Source organism: Corvus moneduloides, chromosome 1, assembly GCF_009650955.1.
Source record: "Corvus moneduloides isolate bCorMon1 chromosome 1, bCorMon1.pri, whole genome shotgun sequence".
Classification (NCBI taxonomy): domain Eukaryota; kingdom Metazoa; phylum Chordata; class Aves; order Passeriformes; family Corvidae; genus Corvus; species Corvus moneduloides.
Genome location: NC_045476.1, coordinates 91,845,531 through 91,867,333, shown reverse-complemented (window position 1 = coordinate 91,867,333; position 21,803 = coordinate 91,845,531). Strand labels below are relative to the sequence as shown.

Sequence of the window (21,803 nt, the reverse complement as noted above, 5' to 3'; positions counted from 1 at the left end):
TGCTCTTTTGTTGGAAACATTACAACTGGGTTAATTTCAGAGTTAGCTGCAAATGGGTTTTTCAGCAGTTCTTAGACATTTCTTAGATATTAAACAAGACTTCTTTACTTTTCTTTTAAATTTGATTTTACAAACTTTTTTGTTTCAAACCAAACAAACAGCACAATTTCTAGCCCCATAGATGGACTTCCATGAAGAAGTCTCAATTCCTGTGCAGGCCAAAAGAATGTCCCAAAATAACTGAGTTCTGAAGGCTCACCAACGCTGCCTTACCTTACAAGAGGCAATATGTGCATGATACAGAAAATAAGTCTTAGTTACTAATATGTGGCCAGTTCTTGTCAACTACAGGAAAAACTATGGCAGGCCTTACCAGTGTGGCTTCGTTTGTGAACCATGAGCACATTGGGACCGATGCAAATTATCCCACAGATATCACATTTTAGCTTTCCGTTAGGAAGTCGAATGCCTCCAACTCCTGACAAAGCCTTGCTGCCTGGGCCATTGTGTGAGCCATTCATTTTCTCTCCTGCAGCATCAAGCATTCGTAAATCCTCTGCACATTCTTCCCCATTCATTTCACAGGCACGCCCATTCTCTTCATCACTCTGAGTCTCTATTTTAATATTACCAGCTGAAAAAAAACAATACAGGATGCCACTCAGTTTGGTTACAGAACAAATAATGTGGCAAAGAAACAATCACATGAACGGAGTTAACTTCTAAACAGCAGGTACAGTATCACTAAATAACAAATGCTATGAACTCGACTACAATTCTATGGGCAATGAGATGAGTTTGTAACACATCAAGCAGTGAACAGTGAATATCAGTAAAACAAATACAAGGCATCCAGGGAGCTGGGAACCAAACAATATTACAGGTCTGTTTCTAGGTTGCTTTGAGATTTTTGTGTTTATAGCTTTGATTTTGACAATCAGGCTAATTGGAATGAAATTTAAAATGAATCCACTTCATAGGGATTTGTCCAAAACAATCATGAAAGTAAGTAACTCAATGGATAAAAATGAACAGAAAATGCAACACTCTCCACTTGGCAGGAAGATTCCAAGGGTTGTACTGAATCCAAAGTTTTGGTTTGCAGTTCTATGGGGTAAGCAACAACAGTGGGAAAGCAAAGAGTACAAACACTGATAAAGAAAGAAGAGTAGGGAAGGATGGAAGGAAAAATTTAAGGAAATTATAGGAGTGATAGTTGTGTATCTAGGACAGCAGGATTAGCATTGATGAATAACAGGAGAAGATTCCTAGAGTCAGGAGCTATGATTAAAAACCAGTCAAATAAAAAAGGTGGCTGGGAAAAGTGTTATGACTCTTTTGGATAAATCATTTTTGTTGTAATCCCATAGGCATCAATTGCTTACAGCCAGAAGAACTTAGGTGTAAATTTGCCATAGCCTCACAACATGTGATAACATAGAGGCTAGTAAATTTGATCTGATATGAACACAGCCAACTTTAACATTAAGGAAAGGGCCAAGATTCAGACCAGTTTATGCCAGTATTCCTCTTCTCTCCACAGGATTGCATGGTGTTTTATGAAGAAAAAAGTAATATTTTCTGTTATTTCCCTATTTTCTTATCTGGTGATTTTTGGCAAAAAGTACTTCTTCATTAGGCTGAAAAAAACCTATTTCATTGCCCAAAATCTTACTTTCCATACAGTAAAAACCCCTCTACCTTCATCCCACCCCACCCCAAAAAAAGAAAGAATTTACTTTAGTGGGTAGCTAAGAATATGAGGGATCTGTTTCATCCAACGAAGTCCAGGTCTTTCCCTTCTCTTTCATGGTAACCTGATTCAAAAGTGATAGTGTAGCAGTGTGATAATAATAAGCTATTGGCTATAATTACCTCAAGAGGCTGAAAGACCTTGGTACTCCCTTGAAATGGAGAGGACTGACAAGCTCTTCTCTGATACATCCTGCAACCTCACAAGAGTCCCAGGAGGACTGCATGGATGTAACTGACTAGAGTACCTGACTCAAAATCCTGCTGGGAAACAGATGCCTAAAGGTGTTCACACTTATGAATACTGCTTGACTGGACACCTTTTAAAAAGTCTACCAATCTAGGTATTTTAATGATTTTTCAAGTATTGCATTTTTAATAGAAATCATACACAAACCACAATAAATGCATATCATAAATAGCAGTTTTCCTTGAAAGTGTATGTTCTAAAAAGGAGAATAATTTAGTGATATGGCAGAAAAATCAATGACCAAACAATGGCATAGAAAGATGGTATGACTGGTTAAACAGAAGTGATTCTGCAAATTTAGTGGACTACAACCCCATACTATTGTTGTCATCATGGCAAATGGAAGCAACAGAAGTATTTGGCCTGAGTATATGACAAGATCTTCCACAATTTACATGTAATTTTTTTTCCTTTCAGTTATAAGAATAATAAATACATGTTTATACTAAATAATTATATATATCCCTTGCCTGCCAGGGATTTGGAGAAGGTGGCTTTTGAAGCAGATTTTCTGTTAAGTTAAAACAAAATACATGTGAACAAAGCAAAAAGATCAGACTACTTAAGTGCATGCAGACAAACATACATTACTCAGAAGTGAAATGACACAAACAAAAATCATAAAAGTAGGAACTAGATGGAAATGCTCTGTAGTGAACTGAGTTTCAGTATACTTACTGGAAAAAGATTTGGGAATTATTGCATGAAAGTCCCTAAAGCCTTCCGCCCCGTATGCAGCTGCAATAAAGAAGGCAAACAGGATGCTGGTTTGTGGTACTGCTAGCAGTAAATGTAAAAGAAGATGGCACTATTGCTATAAGATAAATACCTAGGAGAAAGACAAAACTATCATCACAGAAGCAACATAAGCAGTTTAGGATGAAGGAGGAACAACAGAAGGACATCTGGCAGGGGAATCCTGACCTGTCGAGAACAATTCCCATTTGTGAAAACGCCCTTTTCCTCCAAAGCAGCCAACAAGTTTTACCATGTTTTCTAGAAGCATAATGTGCTCTTGGGTATTCCCCTTGCTTGCACATTAATTCCTGCTGAAGTCAAGAGGAACTTTCATTAATGTGTCTCAAAAGGGTCAATGCAGGCCCCTACAGTGCAGCTTCCTCAGAATTTATTTTTTGCCAATATGTCCTCTTTCCGTGACAGAGATATCTTCCTTACACATCCTTGTTTCTAATCTCTGCAGTTATAAAAAGTGAAATTGCATTGTTTTCTTCTCATGCCTGCTGGTCTTATGCAATGGAAGAAGAGGGAGTTCAGTTTTACATGTATATATTTATTGTTGTGTATATTGGAATATTTTTTGTTTGCATTTTTAAGACTTGTCCTCACAATGTATTTACAAAAACCCAGTTGTACAAATATACTACACCCTACATATTATGAGTAGCCACATACAAATTACCATGCCTTTGGCACACTGATACAGGTAATGCTGGAGTTCATTGCTTGGCATAAGCAATGACAGGGATATTGGTCCAGTCAATCTTCACTAAAAGCTCTCCACAGCTATGCCCTGCACCTCTGCAAGCTGTACTGCTCAATGAACATCCCGATGCAGACCAGGCTGAGTATGCAGGATGTGCATCCATTCAGCAGTGCAGCTCATGGCAGGGCTCAGTTCAGGGTTGCAGAATTCACTTTGCCAGTGAGAGCTGATGGACAGTGAGGGCACCTTGACTTACCCATGGTCCTCACAGAAATTTTATAGGTCTAGTTAACAAACAAAATCTCTCCCTGTTCAAACTTAGTAGTTCTTGCAAATCTGTCTGCTATATGAGAACTAGTGAAAAGAGCCCCACTGATGCAGGAGACACAACAGGAGAGAGGAATCACTCCAGTGGAAATCTGAGGACTTTTGTTAAATCTGAATAATAGGGAAAGAAGGGTATATTTTTTTTTTTTTCCCTTGGGACTGATACTGGAAATAAAAACCATCAATGTTTTCTGCTTTTTTTGTGAGAGTGATTCCTGTCCCTCCCTTGCTATAGTGGAGAAATCACTTATGGAGCAACAAAAATGTGAAAAATACCTCTAAACCATATTTTTCATATGCAGTGATTAAGAATATACTCAGCATTTTTAGAGTTTTCTGAAACAGTTACCTGATATGATCTTTGTAGAAATAATTTCTGTGCACATCCATGTCTATGTACACACATGTCCAGACATTAATTAGCTCTACAGTAAGTCATGGTAATAATTACGTGTTGGCTCTTCTAACACCATTAAGAAATTACTCATTAATTAATTTACTTCAATTTGGTTGAAGATGACCTAAAAGGCTCTGGATTTTATTCTCTTTGTACACATTATCACAATCCAAGGAGGTTTAATACAAACCCCTTTCCACTGTGGAAGTGGTGCAGAGTGCTTCGTTGTCACTGAACTGACAGCTTTACCCCATTCCTTTTTTACCTATCCAGAGTGTGTAAAAATTACCCAAAACCAGAGCACTAGCTGGGTCCCTTGTGCTCTCTGATGTTTACTGGGAATTTGGGGTTTTCTGAAGAGCATTTGGAATTAATGTTAAAGCATCTTCTCAGTAGTCTATAGCTAAAGGTGATTTAGGTAAGTCTTAGGAAAAAAAATAAATTGATATGTCAAAAGGGAGAGAGGTGATGATATAATTTATCACTGAAGAGCAGCATTGCTGGCTCTGCATCAGACTTGGGCCAGGGCAGTCAGGAAAGCAGGATGGTATGAGAGGAGACAGCATCACACTTCCCTGGAAAGAGCTGAGCAACATGGAGATGGAAGGGAGGCATTTTGCAATGAGTGAAAGAGTTGATAGTGAGCAGAAAGGAGAAACAAAACAGACCTCCTGGGAAACTGGACGTAGAGTGTGGCTTTCGAAGGACAGAGAAATAGGCAGCTGGAAAAAAGATGCATGTGAACAATTAGTAATTTGTTTTTGATCCATTGCCAATTTACCTTCTCTTTTAGCTACGGGACTCCCTCCCAGCTGTAAAATCCTTTCAGTTTTGTGAGACTTTGGCAATGGCACAGGTCTAAGCACCTGGGCCATAATTCCATTTGGAAGGGGGCATTCACCTCCCATGTAATATTCTTCTCCAGTGGGATTTTTAAAGAACCAAAAAGCATAAGACCTGGTTACCAAAGGTATTTAGATAGTAACAGAGAAAGACCAATCACACTGAAGCTTCTGAGGCATTTAAACAATAGAGTTCCCTTACTCCCTTTGATTTTTAATGGGCTTTTACCTTTCATCCCAGTAAGTATTAAATTGTATCCTTGTGGCATATACCTTTGAGTATAGTTATCCTCCAGACTTTCTTTGAAAATAACCCCAATAATTTGATTTTGTTTTCATGCAATGTCTTGCTCGTACTTTGTAGCCAAGAGCAGAGAACTCTCTGCTCGAACTCTTCAACTCTCTTCAAATTGCTGCAAACAGTTTGGGTGCATGTAATTTTTTGTTTTCATGGCCCACTTGTTATTCCAAGACAAGTCAGAAGTATTTTGTTGATATTAGTTGATGTTTAAGGGGTAGTTTTAAAATACAAGAGTTCTCATGAAGACACCATAACTATTCAACCAACAAACATACCTGACTGATTTGAACAGTACATTATCACTGCAACGGTGAGAAAAAAACTTTAACACCATCCGCTCTAACAAATGATAGAAAATGTTGCTAAAAAGGCAGGCTAAGATGGAAAAAACCCCACTTATCAGACCAAAATAGCATGCCAACATGTGTCAACAAATGCAGACAGGATCTCTTCTTATTTACATAAGTACTCAGAAAACAGAATATTGTCAGCAATCCCACCCGTTATTTCTGATAGAAGACGTGATTAACAGCTACTCTGTTTTGTTACAGCATACCAAAATTTTAGCACTTGGCTATGAACTGAAATCCTTCCCCCTTTTCCTTTTTACATCATGGTCATTTACTGTGTCATCAGCTCTGTTCTCACCCCACAAGAACACTGCAGGTGGAGGATGCCATCCCCCGAAATGAAAGTTGTTTGTCCACAGAATAGTTAAGGAGTCATTATTCACCAGCCAGACTTGGCAACAAAGACCAATTCTTCAACTTAAATTATGTTTCCATTAATAGTATCTTTCCCTTATGAGCTTCTGAAGTGACAAGAAGAATTGTGTGGGTGTGAAAAATGACAACAAAAGGTCTGGGCAGAGGAACCATAATTAACTATGCAATGCCTTGAGCCCTTCTTCAGTATAATTTAGATGACACAACAGAACACAGATGGGGCTGACCAAACGAACTGGTTATTTAGCTACAGAAAAAGCAGATGCACCCAAGTGCTCTTAAAATTTTTTTGCTTTCTCCTTTCTACATATAGCACTGCATTTCCAGTTAATCAAGTGCTTGTGGTGTCTCTGTGTGTAGAATGCTGAAAGTTAGAGGGCATTTTTTAAGGGAAACAAAAATAACAGAAGGAAGAGTAGCAGCAAGAACTTCTGGGACACACCTGCAGGTAGAGAGGCTGGTGCTGACGGATAAGGAGATCCTCCCTGCAGGGTCCATGCTGCTTCCTTTGACTCTGAGTGCCAATCAGCCCTTGGCAGCCAATTTCTTCCCTACTCTAATTTTGGCTTTCCATCAAATGGATACTATTCCAGAAACACAGGCGTCCACAGACAAGCTATCTCCCATGGGACAACTGGTGTGAGGAGCTCCACCCATGTCATCACCCATGACTGCTACTTCTCCCTGCTGCTGTCTGGGGGAGGTGCCCACCCCATGTGCCAGCACCAGCGCCCGGCGGCATGCACAGCCTATCCTCAGCAGAAAGGAGCAGGGAACTGTGCTTCACTGCATTGCAAAGCACATCAACATGTTTTTCTAGGGGCTGCAGTGAATTCAAACCGTAGAGAATCAAACAAGTGAACAAAACAACCAACAAAGTATGTCCTTTCCAGGTACAAAAAGTGGCTTTTGCTCCATTATGCATTCTCCCAGTAGCCCCCTGTTAGTTACCTACAAGAATCTTCTAAAGGACCAGTAAAGTTTCATTGGTTAAAGACATTCAAATAATGCCCTCAAATACACACTTGAAGCTACATGCCTTTCATATACCTTTCTAAATTTGAGTTTCAGTAGGAAATGATCTGTAACCAAACCAAGGGGCTGGTCTAGTTCATATTTCTTGTCTTTGTTGTGACACTTCCTGGTACATTTTGTACTGGATTCAAGTTTTTTTTTCAAAGGACAGTTAACTACCTGGCTGCTTGATGTTCATCATCTGAACTACAAGTAAAACTAAGTTTTAAAGGCAAAAGAAAGAGCACCGTCAGGAAATGCTATATGAAACCTGTTTCTCAAGTTCCACATGCATGTGTAATCCATGCTTCCTATATTGGAAATGCTCTGCATCTTTTACTGGCTACATGATGGAGAAGCTACGAGAACTGCTGCAGGTTTGCTGGTAACAGACTTTATTGACGCTTCTCTCCTTTGAGAAGTAAGCTGGGAACACTTTCAAACTGGGGAGAAAGATTTGCTGACAAATGATCGTAAGAACAGCACTTTTCATCCTCAAATTTTTTGTCTCTTCTGCTTTCACCAGATTTTTTAAACATGGGCATTAAAGGATGAGGGAGTAGTAAAAGGAAATTTATCAGGAAATTTTTAAAAAGCAAAGTAACCTTAAGTAACAAGGCACAACAGTGAGGTAAAACAATGACCATACACAAAAACATTCTCAGCTCATGCAGGTTTACCTGTGAATACACATGCTTATGTGCTGAGACTGGAACCTCTGGAGCTGGATTCTCCAAAAAGACTACAGGCACAATCATTGTGGCTTACACTCTTACCCACACAGCAACAGTTATCCAAGAACAGCAGAGACTCAGATATATGATATCCTAACACTTATAAAGCATTTTCCTTCTCCAATCCTTCCAGAAAGCATGCTTTAGTGAAAGTCACAGGTGTTAATCAGACCTCAACTAATGCAACAAAATTCTAGCTGAAGGCAGTTGCATGTGGCAGCTGGGAGAACAAGAAGGGAGTATGCACCTGCAAAGACTAGCGTTTTGGAGAAGAGGAATGCCTATATTGAGATTCAACAGGCAGACCAGAAGCTCCTCAAAGATGGAAGAGACAGCCAGGCTCTTCCATTAAGCCATGCTGTCACAGCTGGAAGTTGTCCTTACCTGGAGGTTACTGTGGGCATCCCTTAACAAGGCAAAGGGCTTAAAAAGTGCAGAAACACAATTAAAAAACAGACGAGGTGATCAGTTACATATAAATAATGTGAACTGTAGTTAGAGGGGGAATTTTAAGCTTGCTTGACCAAGAGCAAAGCCTGTGAAATGAGAACACACACAGAGGGTTTTGGTCAGGTAGCAACTGAAGGCAACAGTCACTGCACTGAAGAACAAAACTACCACTTGGGAGCAATGAAGTGCCCTTGGTTCTGTGGTTCAGGGAAAGGCAGGGACATGAACTATTTTGTATATTGCTTCAGAGAACCTAAGTTTGCCTTGCCCTGAATGCAAAGGGCATTTGCATTTTCAAAGCCCTCCTTTGCAAACCCTCCCCTTTTCATGTGCCAGCTCAGTGAGCTGCTTGCACATCCTTACTTTTGTGCCTGGAGTAGCACAGAGCTACCCTGGCTCGGGGTCAGGGCCTTGCAAGTCCATCCACGTTAAAAAGTCCATGCATGTTAACAACGAATATGCTGTGCCTTTGCTATCAGTGAACGGACCCAGGGACTTTTCCAGGGACCATTCAGCTACCATGATGATGTCTTGAGCAACATTTTAAGCAAATGTACATAGTTCCACATAGCTGTCAAAGGGTCAGAAGATCTAAAATTAGACCAAGCAGCTGTGTTTAGGTTTGGGGAGGTGCCCTTGGGTGTCGTGCCAAAGCTGTGCACTGCCAATGTCCTCTTTTGAGAGGAGGTCAGAGGAAGAAATGGAGAGGAACCCAGCCATTTCAGCACTTGGGAGGGAATGCACTATGAAAATTTTATTATCTTGCCTACTCCAAAAACAAATTGCTGAGCAGAGTCTTCTGTGTCCCCCTCATCTGACACAGGGGAAAAAAACCCCAGGGATACTGAAAGTCTATTTTAAGCTAAAGCAAATCAAATGTAGTCATCACTTTATGAGTGATAAAGTAAATGTTCTCTCTCAGAACTGTGAAAAGAAGGTGATGTTGAATTACGAGGCCTGCTTTATGTCTGTTAACCCTGAGTGCTCAGTTATTTTTCCAGACACAATTGAAGACTCTTCTTTTTGGGTTGTAGAAATATTATGAGAAAGTTTTGCTATCTAAACTGTTGTTTACTTGATTAGTGTGTGCTCAACATTCCAGCGAAATGAAATCCTAATCTACATCTTCTAGGGAAGAGGCAAAAATTGTTCTACAGTGTCTTGGGGTGATTTTATGATGATACTGTATTTCCCTTTCATCTGCTTTATGCCCAGAAATGGGTCCCATAGCTTTAGGCTGGGTCCAGAAGAGGGAGGAGAGAAGCCAGGCGAATTCTTCAGTGCAGTTGGTATTCAAGGGCTCACATACACTCCCCCTCGTTCTCCCCGCTGCAGAGCCGAGGGAGCACCTTCCTGCTTTTAGCCAGCCTGTTAGCCGAGGCAACAAATTTTCCCATACCAGCATACCTGCATACCAAAATGCTCCGGAATTTCTTCTTCTTCTTCTTCTGGAACTGTTTGGCCTAGCTGTGATCCGAGAACCAGATCATCAGACCCCGTGGACCAGCAGAGAAGCTGCAGGGACACCACATCCCATCCTCCAACCTTGGGAAGGACTGAGACATCTACAGAGGGAACTCTAAATCCACCAGCTTTCTCTGCATTGAGGAGGTTTATTATCTAACATTACTCATTTGTTTCTTTGCCCTGCTGGAACTCTACTTGTTAAATAAATAGTTTTTTTCACTTTCATCCAAAGAAATTAATTTTGTGTCAGTGGGAGGGGAGTGCTGAAACCTGCCCTCTTACAAGGAGATGTTCATTACAGGACGTTTCCTCCTAAACTTGTCTCAAACTGAGATATACAGAAATCTCAAAGAATTCTCTGAATATGGACCTACCTGATAGCTCCTGAGAAGAAGAATGTCAGGACAAAATCAATTATTTCCCACTGTGTATCACAGACAATGCTTTGCTACAGGGACCTGTATTCCCCCTCTGGCAATCAGTCCTCTGTTTTGAAATGGCAAGAAACCCCAAATGATGCTGGCAGACTCTTGAGCACTTAGAGATCTGTATAATTCTGAAAGTCTACAAACTCTGTTTAGTACACATTTTAAAGAAACTTATTGTCTTTCCTCACTTCTTCACCATTTTTTAAGCTTGTTGTTTTCTTGCTTTTACCTCAGGAAAAACAAGCACACCTTCCCTTTCCTGAAAAGAATCCAACCTTAACAATATTAGTGCTATGACAAGTCATCCCTGGCATTGGATGCCTCTTCTGTTGCAAAGTTGAGTACTGGTTTCTTGGGTCTTTGTGCACAGTGCTAAGAGAAAAACCTAGATTTCACTAGCTTTCTGCAAAAGCAGAAGGAGAGAATATTTTAAAAAAAGGTCAGTTTCTCAGAAAGATGTGGAGAAAAATGTCAGAAGTTAAGACTAAAGAATTTTATATATAAAAGATGTTACAGCAGGAAGAGCATCCTACCTGGACTTCCTAGTTCTGATCTGCAATCACACCTCAGATGTGATTCAAAACTACCAAATTTAGGAGTCCCTATTCCTGTCCTGAAGTGTGTCTCCAAAACCAGAAAGGAACTAGGCTGCAGAGTTGAAGTTTAGCAGAGTTTCTGGTGCAGGTGTCACCATGCCTCCAGAAGAGAGAGTCAATCCACTCAGGTGCAACTTCCTCAAACTCTGAACAATTCTTCAGCAATATCTAAGGCTGGTGAGCATAAAAGGTGTTTTAAAACTGTTTTATGTCTCTGTTGAATGAGTAATCTGACATTTGAAACTCACTGGAAACACAGTCAAGATCACAATCTTCAGACAGTCACAATTACCATGCTCGGTATCTTGCATCAAAGTACAACCATTTTCCTAACTTGGATAGATCAACAAAGCATCCAAGCCAACACACTGCTGGCAGAACTTCAAGGGACAAGTCTTTCAAAATAATGTGTTTTAAATTGAATAGTCTCCAACAGCATCACTCGACTAAATTGTCACAAGGAGCCCAAAACTGACTATTATGAACATCAGAAAATTATGTAACTCAGACCACAGAAATTATCCCACCAGAGTCTTTATTTTTGGATGAGGTACAGAACAGAATAATCCAATGTGGTCTAACTAGTGTTCAAACACTCTTTCACTTATTTCAATATGCCTACCAATTACCGTAACATTTGCCTATCAACAAAATATTTTTACGAAGCAACTAATGTTTTGGGGCACACCAAATTCAGATACTAATGAAACTAGATTATCAGAAAACATATCACCCTGGAAAATGCTGATCCACTAAGAAATTAGACCACTGTCTCAAGCTCCATATCTGAATCTTGGGCATCTAGTCATCTCAGAAGTATCCTCTGTTTAGCATGCATGTGCAGGCAGGCATTTGTTACCTCCTCACAAACTCTGTTATAACCTGTAAGTTGATCAGTAGCACAGTAGTTAACAAAAAGGACATATATGGGCATATTCTGATTTCATATCTCAGAGATGGTTCAGGTATTGCTTTCCAATCTGCAGCAGATGGAGACTATGAAATCCTTGTTCCACTGTAGCACCCCAGGCTGAAAGCAACAATGTAGCAGTGGAGAGCAATTTCGAAGTGTCAAAATAATCTGGGAGCTTAAATCTCTTTGACTTTAAGTGATACTCAGATTTTTAAGACAACCTGAGCTTCCCATGGTGGGAGACTGAGGGGAGTGGAGAAACAGTAAACCCACACTAAGAATGCTGTGGAACTTGAGTCCAATTGCAGCCATAGCTCAGAAGCTATTACAGCTTCCCCCTTGTCCCCTTGGCTTAACATGAAACCTTTACCTTCTGTTCCTCTAACTCCTTCCACAAAGGGCAGTCTTAACGTATTACCCATTTCCTCCCTACCCACAGTTGTTTATCTCCCTAGCATCTGTCATGGCCTGGAAGTTTGGATCAACTCCTACACCAGTTGCTATGATGGAATTTTAAATCACTCAAGTTGGAAGGTTTCTAGGGAGACCACAGACATTAAAAAGGAGAAAAGAGAAGAGAAGAGAAGAGAAGAGAAGAGAAGAGAAGAGAAGAGAAGAGAAGAGAAGAGAAGAGAAGAGAGAAGAGAGAAAAGAAGAGCACCTCTAATTAATGGGTGCCCTAGGAAGTAGCTGGAGCAAAGTCCTTGGGAGTGAGTTTTTCCAGGTGCCAAATATCTCAAGAGAGCTACAGCGTCTCATTTTCAACCATGTTGTCTTCCACAGGTTTACTTCACATACAGACATGGGCCCTAAAAATATTCTTTTGAGAATCTATTATTTGTTTGTTGATTGTTTTGAAAGGACAATTTTATGAACTGTGCACAACACAGGTCTAGATCTCTGCTCAGCTTTCACATCTCTACAGGAAAGTTCAAAACCACATCATGGCTATGTCTCCTCTGTTGCAGCCATATTATAGGTGGCCCCTACAATGGTACTGCCCGTGTCTCTCCTTTGTATTCAAGGACACAGTGATGGTTCAGTTTGGGATTATCTTTAACTATGTGGAAAGCCATTATCTCAAGTTATTAAGCTGGAAACTTTCTGACTTTTTGTCGTTTCTCTTCAGTATTTATAAATCTCTCCCTTCCTGCACTCAGCTACCCACTCCAGCCTCTCCACTCTGATCTGTTTCTTTGTATTCCTGGAGGTGAAACAAAAGAGCTGCAGTTGTGACACTGCAGTTTCTGTATCACATTTTAACATTTCCACATCCTCCTCACTCTGTTATAAAAGTACTCTAAGAGGAAGAAGGGCAAATAATGAAATATAGGAAAGCAGGAAAAGAGGAAGCAGCCAAGAGACAGCAGCCCAACTGAAATGCTAAGAATTATGGAGAAGTGACAGAAAGGGAAGCATAAACCAGGAATTATACTTAGTGGCTTAGCAGAAAAAAAAAATTAAAACTAACAAAAAATGGAGAGATTTAGCCCTTTTTGCCTCTCCAACAATCTTACAAATTACTATTCTTCTCTGACTTTCATCCGCTTGACATTTATTTCCTTCCCCACCTACTTTAAGACAGGCACCAAACTGTGCTGCTCTGTGTGCAGCTGGACTCTTCCAAACCTGAACTAATCCAGACCATTCCTTATCTTCATATCAAAGGCACAATTATGCAATGGTCTTTCTTGCTGAAGGCAGCTGTGGGGGACAGAGTGATGGAAGAGTACAGAAGGAAATTGGCTAAAGCAGAGTAGGGATTGCCTAACTGGGCAATCCTGCCTGGCTGGCAGCGGATGGAGCAGACAACTTAGGAAGTCCTTCCACTGAGATCATGTGTCCCACTTGTTCAAAATGAAACTTAGCTGCAGCAGAGTGTTTGAAATTCACATGAAGAATTTTCTCTTCTTCATTTCCAGATAAAATAGATACAAAACAGAACATGGACTACTTTAAGAAGAGAGTGGGAATAGCAGCTTTTTACAGTCTTCCATTTCTTGGGGACTTTTTAGCAAGAATTTTTCTGATAAAAAGCTGAGTAGAAAGTAAAAACATGAGAAATGACCCTCTATAAATACCACAACACTAACAGTTATGCATCGTTTTTGAGTCAAGCTCCAGTTTTTGTCTTATCTGGTGGCTAAATGAATTTTGTAGTTTCTCAGGAAGACAGTGGTGAAATCCTGCATGTAAATGAAGACGGGGTGTTACACAAAGGTGTACTGTGGTATATTTATTTGTTCATCACTGCATGAAAGCTACCTTGTTGGAAGAACTGTCAAAACCATTTGTGGCTATTCCCCACAAAAGAGGCTGTCAGGAGGTGATAAGAAAGGGCTTTAGTAAGGCTTCACTTTCTTTGAAATACTCTTGCACAGAGAATATCAGCAGGTTCAGCTCTTCTCCCTACCATTTATCTGTAAATTAGGAAATATCCTGTGGGCCACTTGAGCAGTATTTAGTTCTTCAGCTGAAGTTAATGTAATCTGGGACATGTGGGTCTTCCTACCTGCATGGGAAGGAGTTAGCAGTATCCTCCAGTGAATGGCAGCAGTCCATGAGATGGAATCACTGTTGGAGACCTGCACTGCATGTCCCATCCTGCAGCTCTGACTGCTCTCCCAGTTCCTTACAGGTACAGCACCAGTACCTCTAGTTTACAGGGCAGAGTTTATACAGTGCATTATTCTTGTAGGGCTGGCAGTGACCAAGCTGTGCAATACCCAGTACATTTATGTGAGAGGAACATAAATGAATGTGAAGGCTTTGCCTAGCTTGTCATATCCTACCTACTACAGAGATGGATTTCTGTTAATTTCAGATTTGAGGGGCATGACCTGCCTTCTTCTGGCTTTACTAGTCCTGGTCTGACTTCACTTCAGTGGAGCCCCTCTTGATGTAGCTCAGCATTTCCAAGGATAAAATTCAGTCATGCAGCTGTTCAAGAAAGAATGTTTTGTTAAATCAAATGAGCATGGTAAGAGAGAACTTAGATATGGATGTTCTCCACAGGAAATGGATGTAATTTTTCTATATGACTTTGGATGAGAAATGTAAAGCAAAAGAGGCAGAAATAGAATCATTTTTCTGCCAATCCAGTCATAATGTTACTTACTGTTAAACCAGAACAGTTGGAAACAGCTAAGCATTGGGCTCCACTGCAACCCTAGCCATAAGGAAAGGCACAAGTAGTTTGGTTAAGGAACAGTACCACAAGGGGATTTTTATGCTGATGTAAACTTGGAAAAAAGAGAACATTAAATAGCAATAGAAATAGGTAATACTTGATCCAGAACTATTCTCAATTTCTCACCAATTTTTAATAGTACTTATCCTCTAATATTCTCATTCTCACATTCAGTGTCCTACTGCTTCAGCCTATGGAGAATTTGATAACAAACAAAATTTTACAGCCTGAAAGGGGGGCAGAGCACTGGATGCAGACTGAGGAAATCTAGGTTTAATTCCTAGCTTAGCCACAGACTTCCTGTGTGGCCATAGGAAAGGGTTTTAATCCATCATGTGCCCTTACTTCCCTATCTGCACATTTTTCAATTATTTTAAAATAGGGATAAGACTTTTTTTTTTTTAATGGGGAATTCAAAAGCCATTTTCCTGCTTAGAGTGATTCTTATATTCAGGTACATGCCTCTCAAGTATCCTAACTCATAAAGCTGAAATCTGGCCATGCACTGGTCACCCTCTTTATGCATTCCATAGAAGAAGACTAGGGACCATGGAGGAGGCAGAAGTTGGAGCTCCAAAATATTGCGTCACTTAGGTATTTGTGAAAATGCTACCCATAATCTGTGATGCGTCCTACATCACTGAGAATTACACAAAGGTAGAATTATTGTTCAGTCTAATAAACCTTGGTTACACCCATAAAATACTGGATATCAAATGCTTGGAGCCCTCAGCCAGCTCTCCCTTATCCAGGATTGTTCAAGGTCAAAAAGTAAACTTTTTCTTCCTCAGACTGATACAGAAGCAGGAAAGAAATTTTATTTTTCCTCAGCTGACCTTTTCCCATGCTATCACTCTGTTCCAAGAGAGATGTTAAAGTCCGAAAGGCAACAACCTCAAGAGAAAAAGCATAAGCTGTTTAATAGTCAAAGCAGTTTTTAATTATTCTCCACACTGAAGCCAGCATGGCAAAAGTAATCAGTGATCTGAGAAAGGAGAGAAGAGAGGGGCTCGGCCTGTACCTCTGGTGTGGGAAATGACCTAAAACTGAAAACTGTGTCATCTGCAGTTCAGCTGTGTCGTGCTTCTCATACACATTCAGTTATGAGGTGTGAAATCTCACTCCAAAACCAAATTGCTAGAATATACATATATATTTTAAATGCAAAAGATCTTCAGAAACATCTCAGTGTAAAGAAAAGCCTGGACAAGATTATGGATCTGATATCCTGAAATTTGGGCTTATGTCCCAACTTTATCTTCAGCTTCCCAGCCTCCTGAGACCAGCCTCACTCACTTCTGTCAAACCAGCACCAGGCTGGAATTTCACTCACTGCAGTGGTACGTGCCAGGATTTCTGCCTTTCCAAATCAGGCACAGAGCTCAGAATCAGCTCTCCTCTTTTTCCAAAAGTCAAGTGATACAGTAGATTGCTCCTCTGTACTAAAATCTAGACTAATTAGGAGTCAGGAAACTAATTGCTTCCGGATTACCCAAGTGATCTAATAATTAGTTGACAATCTTTATTTTATTCCCTCATGTACGATCACCAAATCCTTAATTTATTTACTTTTACCTGCTTTATATTTTTCAATCTTGCTTTTCAAGCTAAAGAGAATTGGTTTGAAACAAAGTTGAGTACTTTGAACCAAACCAATCCCACTGCACCCTGGAAGAACTCACAAGACTGTTTTGCTGCATCTCCTAGAAAAACAAATTTGCCCTCTGGTCTCTAGAATACTGTATATGGTTTAGATTCCACAGCAAAATTGATTACATTTCATTCTGCTCTACCTTACACTTACCTTGGCTAGGACTTGTAAAGCTTAATCAATTATGTATATATATAGCCTTAATTAGACTGTAAACTCTTTGGGGTGTTCTGTTTGTGTTTGTGCAGTCTTTAGAGTAACAGAGGTTCTTTTTTCAGGAACCCTGTGCCACAACATAAAACCAGAGACAAAAAAAGTCCCAACAAAACAATTGGAAAATAATGGCAGTAGAAAAACCAAAGTTTAATTCACTCACTTTCTCAGTCTTACACCAACAGCAACAACTAAAATGGACAGAAGACACACAATTATATGCAACTAGAACAAGACCTGTGCTGTGAAAACTGGTGCCAGGCATTCAAAGGGTGATCAAAACTTGGTCTCCTGTAAGGGTTAATGATCTATTTAGGCTATCATTGTTGACATTTCCTGCCATCTCAGCATTTATGGAATATTTGGAAGTGTCTAGCAGGCAAAGTTTCTGTCAAACTTCCTCTCTGCTCCTAGTCGCATGCCCTAGCCAGTGTAAGTGCCTTTTACTTGGAAGAATCTTTTTCAAAGCATCTGCCCAGTTTATGTGTAAAGTGCTTTTCAAATATTCCAAAGGAAAAGCCATTGCATTGCATTTTCACCAAATATGATGGATTCTCAGGACAGAAACACACAAATGTGTGTCCTATTGTGTGGTAACATGTTAGGAAACCTTCCTTCTGATGAACTACCAAGTTGCAGCTCCTTGTTGCTACCAAGTCAGGGAGAGTGCATCAGAAGTGCCCAACCTAGGATTCATAATGCACCTAAATTCCATACGAACACCTAGACAGCATGGTGGGACTAAGTGTGAAGCAAATGGAAAGCATGAAAACCCTTCCTCATTAAAATGCAAAACAGCTCTACAGAAGTTGCTACTTCTTATTAGCTAAGATAGATTTTGGTATCTGCCATGGCTATGCTGCACTGTGGAATATAGTGAGGTCAAGAAAGGAAATGAAATCCTGCTAACTTCAGCACCTACAAACACATACATCCAGAAATACAGTTTGGGCAATTGGTTATGCAAGCTGAGCCAGGTCATGGCCGGGCAGGTCTGTCAGAGGCTGCAGAAAGTGTGCAGACTCGGTTTTCAGAAAATGAACCTTTACCTGGTAAACTGGTCAGCAACCAGAGACAAAAATGTGGGACTAATGAATGATGCTTTGTTCATTTAGAAGAGAGAAAGTCAAGTCTCAGTTCCAAGTTACTTGTCCAACACAAAAAGACAAAATTGTAATGGCTGATTATTTCTGAGCACATAAAACACTCAAATCCCAGTAATCGCAATATTCTGCTTGAAGGTTTTTGGACTCTTGGAAACTGTTTGTCATCAGGATTGTCACTTCCATTAGAGTGGTTCTAAGAGCTCTCCTTGCCACCAGGACAAATGAAGCACGGCTCATCCACAGCTTCAAATCCCTTTACCTTAAAGACATCATGGAGTCTCAGGAAACCTGATGTGAATCACAGGCTCACACCAGCAGGGTAAGGTGCTTCTCAAGGGTTTGAAGAAGAGAATGTTAAAAGTTTCATTTTCTATTGTCATCTGTTTTATCAAATGAATGTGCAGTGCCTGTCAGTAGTGCAGGATGGTGGCATGCTGCAGCAAATCTTCCCAGCAAGTCTGCTGAAACTAGCTTCTGCTGATGCAAATGTGCTATTTGCTAGAGCTGCCCATGGCTATCTGATTAACTCCCATCCTATGCCTGAATGTGAAAAACACAACCTGCAGCCCAGAATGTGAGGATCACTGTGTTCTCAGGAAGCAGGCAACTATTTGTGCTCTGTCTCACTGAGGGCAAAAAATAAGGGTGAAAAAAACCACCTTTGCACAGAAAACATGAGTTCCCACACAGGAAAGCAGGGGACTGCATTGTGCTCAACTAGCCTGGTCTTTGTGGGGAGGTATATTTTGAACTCACCTGAAGCTCCCTGAGATGTGCATAAGGAGATTCCCTGAATATAAGTTGCTTTCTGGAGCAGGAGAGCAGAGGGGTCCATCACTACCACTATTAGAGTGGTGCTTTTAACTGTGCTTTTGTACTCATTAGCTCAGTTAGCTACTGAAACATCTCTAAGAAAGTTATCAAGTTAGGCACGCATAAGCTTTTAGTGGAAAGCTGTATCTCAAACAAGAGATACAAGATATTATATCTGCATTTTCCAGTAGATTATTTCAATATGTCACACATATCTCCCTCTGTGAGCAGTATATTGTTCAAACAGCTTCACTATGCAATCCTAAATTTGGTACAGCACTGCAAAAGAATCTTCTGGAGAAAAACTTTTAATGAATGATTCCCTGTCTCTCCATTACAGACCTTATCTATATAACAATGCAAGGAATTAAGCTAATAGAATACCTGAATGCAAGGAGGAATTTCATTTATGAGCAGCAGGGGAGAATTCTCAGGACCCATGTAGCCCTCACTGCTGAGCCAGCAGTGGCAGGCAGGAGACCCTCTTCAGGCAAAGAATGCTAGCAGGAAGACTTGAGGGCATGTGTGTTTCTCCCTCCTTTCCCCATCTCTCTCTATCTTCGTGAACTCCTTTGTGGGCCTTCTAGTACCATGACCTTCACAGCTGCCTTGGCCCAGCAGCTTTACACAGACTAGAAAAGCCACAATGGGTACCAGCGGGTCTTCCTCAGCTGCTGCCCACTTCCCAAATGGAATTTACAGTTTACTTTCTTATAGGGATACAGACAAGCTAGCAGGAACTAACCTTTTCCTCTTTTAGGTTTGAAAAAAAAAAATTTTATGGCATGTGTTTATGTTGCAGAGTGCATGTTTGCTTGGTCTTAAGAAGAAGAAAAAGCTCAGCTTTCAAGATAAATGTTCTTTTGCATATGTGGACTGTTTTTACATTGACATAAACATAGAGGAACTTGATTTTCCAGGCACATAATTTTATGAGTGCTAAAATGCATATTTGTATGTACATATGTGTATGTGTGTACATATAAACATGCAAAGGCAAAAGTACGGAATAAACAGCTCCTGATATCTGGAAAATACATTGCCATTTCAAATTTCAGAGGGAGTATTAAAGAAAAAAATGAATTATAGAAAGTTTTAGAAATGTAAAACATATTTGCATTGTCTTCTAAACACCAAGGGTTGTATCATGCACTGTATAAATCAGTCTCTCTCTTTGAACACAGGAAAGAGCTTATTATTAATGCTTATACTGTACAGCAAATGTAGACTCATTAATGTGTAATTACAGAATAAACAATATCAGACTTCTCTAGTCTGTTTTGCAAGGAGAAAAAGAATTCCATTTAACACCACAATAAGCCCATGATAGGATACCAATTTTACTAGGATCTACTAGCAATGTGATGGCAAGATTAAACAAATGTGATACTACAACAGAGGTAATGCCTCATTACCATTATTCCTCCCTCACATGTTTCATGTGTTGGGCTCCAAAGCCACTGAAGCCTTTTGCTAGCACAATTATCATTTCTCATTCTTACTTCTACTTGCCATTATGCAGACAAATGGGCAGGAAGCTCAACACCTCCCCAGAAAAGCCTAGTTCCCATTTGACTTCTAGATAAATTGCTGTAGATCCACACCTGCAGCAGACAAAGCTCCAGTGACCACGCTCGCCATCAGGGCTTCCCCACCTCCCCTCCATCGTCCAGCCATGGGAGGTGCCAGTTGCAAAATTAGTTGTATTCTGGGGGGAAGAAGGATGAACCCTGACTCCCAAAGGAAGGCACCATATCAGTGTGGAAGAGATGTTCTCACCTCTTTGCTCATGGCTTTGGTCTGGGAAAACCAGGAGGAGTGCTCTGCTTTGGAAAGGCAGAGACATTCACAGCCTGAATTGTGAATAAAAGCCAGCTGGACCTCAGGGTATGGATGGATCATGGACAGTTTGACACTTCCTTCAGTCACGTAGGTGTTTCCCCTTTACAAACCTGGGCACAAAACCCAAGCAGTGGGTCTCACCCCACAATAAGGCAAATGTATTTTTCATAGTGAATTCTATAGGTGCATGTGTTTCTTTTCCCCTGAAAACAAATTCTCATATGGAAAGAACTGGAAAGATATATTTGAAAGGCAGATGCAGCATGAGGGGTGCAGAAACAGCAGTGTTCCCCAGCTGGCAGTCCCCATTTTGGTGCTAATGAAACCATTCCGCTTCAATGCCAACCACTGCTACCACTTCCGAGCATTGCAACACATATTCAAAGCAGGAAAAAACAGGCTCCATAACTCGGTCCATATAATGCTGAGGTGCACAGTACTGTGAATGAAAAGGGATGGATCTCCCTCCAAAAAACCCCTAAGCCACTATTAAAAATCAGAACATGAAGCTCTTAGCTTAGACAAAAAAAACCCCCCAAACTCAAAAGCCACCAAAGATTTGGGAAGTTCAAATCCATAGCAGGGATGTTGGCTGATCACAGCTTCTTACAAATACAGGATGCTTTTAAATGATGAAATATGGAGAATGAATATTTCCTCTTCATTTAATTGCAACACGAGCTGAAAGTGTCGCCAGCTTTAGTTTAAACCCACCTTTCCATTGCATTGAACATTTCTGTTGTTACTTAATCAGCAGGGAGGGCAAAATCATGTGAAGATACTCTCTGTTATATGAAGGAATTAGCAATTAATTCTAAAGATCTCAACTATTATTTATTTTTGATGGAGGTGTCAGGGAACAAGTGAGTTTCTCACATCATCCCATAAAATAATCTAGAAGTTACTGAAAACTCTGGTAAGAGCCACTTCCTCAGAAGTACCATTTCCAGGGTAAAAAAAATGGTTCATGTGAAAGTTCTCCTTACTCTTCAGTTTCTTCTTTTTTTTTTTTCTTCTTTTTTTTTTTTTTTCTCTTTAAACTCTGATATGTGGCTTGGAAGAGTGGAAGTTAATTTATGCTTTCATATTTCTCCACTTTCGCTACATTTATTACACTTCTCAAGAGAGATAATTTTGGACTATCTTTGGGGGAGGAGAAACAAGGAAAATGGAATGTGAAAAGCAAAGAGCAAAATGCGTGCCTTAACTTTTACTTTTGATCAGGCCTGTTTTGGCTGGAAATTGAGAGTAATTCTGTGCTTGCTCTGCCATTTTTTTTCAATCAGGTTCTTAATCCAATTTTTAGGTATGGATTCTGGCATGTTAGGATTGAAATCTCATTTGCATC

At 40.2% G+C, this 21,803-nt stretch overlaps 1 protein-coding gene across 14 annotated transcripts in view; it reads right to left on the bottom strand.

The window, feature by feature from the left end:
• Positions 1-21,803, bottom strand: part of IKZF1 (IKAROS family zinc finger 1) — a 71,268-nt gene that overhangs the window by 21,508 nt on the left and 27,957 nt on the right. For 7 of the 14 annotated variants that reach the window (XM_032118512.1, XM_032118504.1, XM_032118493.1 and 4 more), the window contains exons 4-6: positions 4,839-4,892; positions 2,681-2,740; positions 374-634 (exon numbers count right to left, since the gene is read on the bottom strand). The exons of 3 other annotated variants lie outside the window; for them this stretch is intronic. In XM_032118512.1, coding sequence (XP_031974403.1) covers positions 374-634; positions 2,681-2,740; positions 4,839-4,892 — 375 coding nt within the window. Of the gene's footprint in view, positions 1-373; positions 635-2,680; positions 2,741-4,838; positions 4,893-6,703; positions 6,710-21,803 lie in introns of all 14 variants that reach the window. 4 more of the 14 variants (XM_032118559.1, XM_032118532.1, XM_032118567.1 and 1 more) reach the window with 4 other exon arrangements.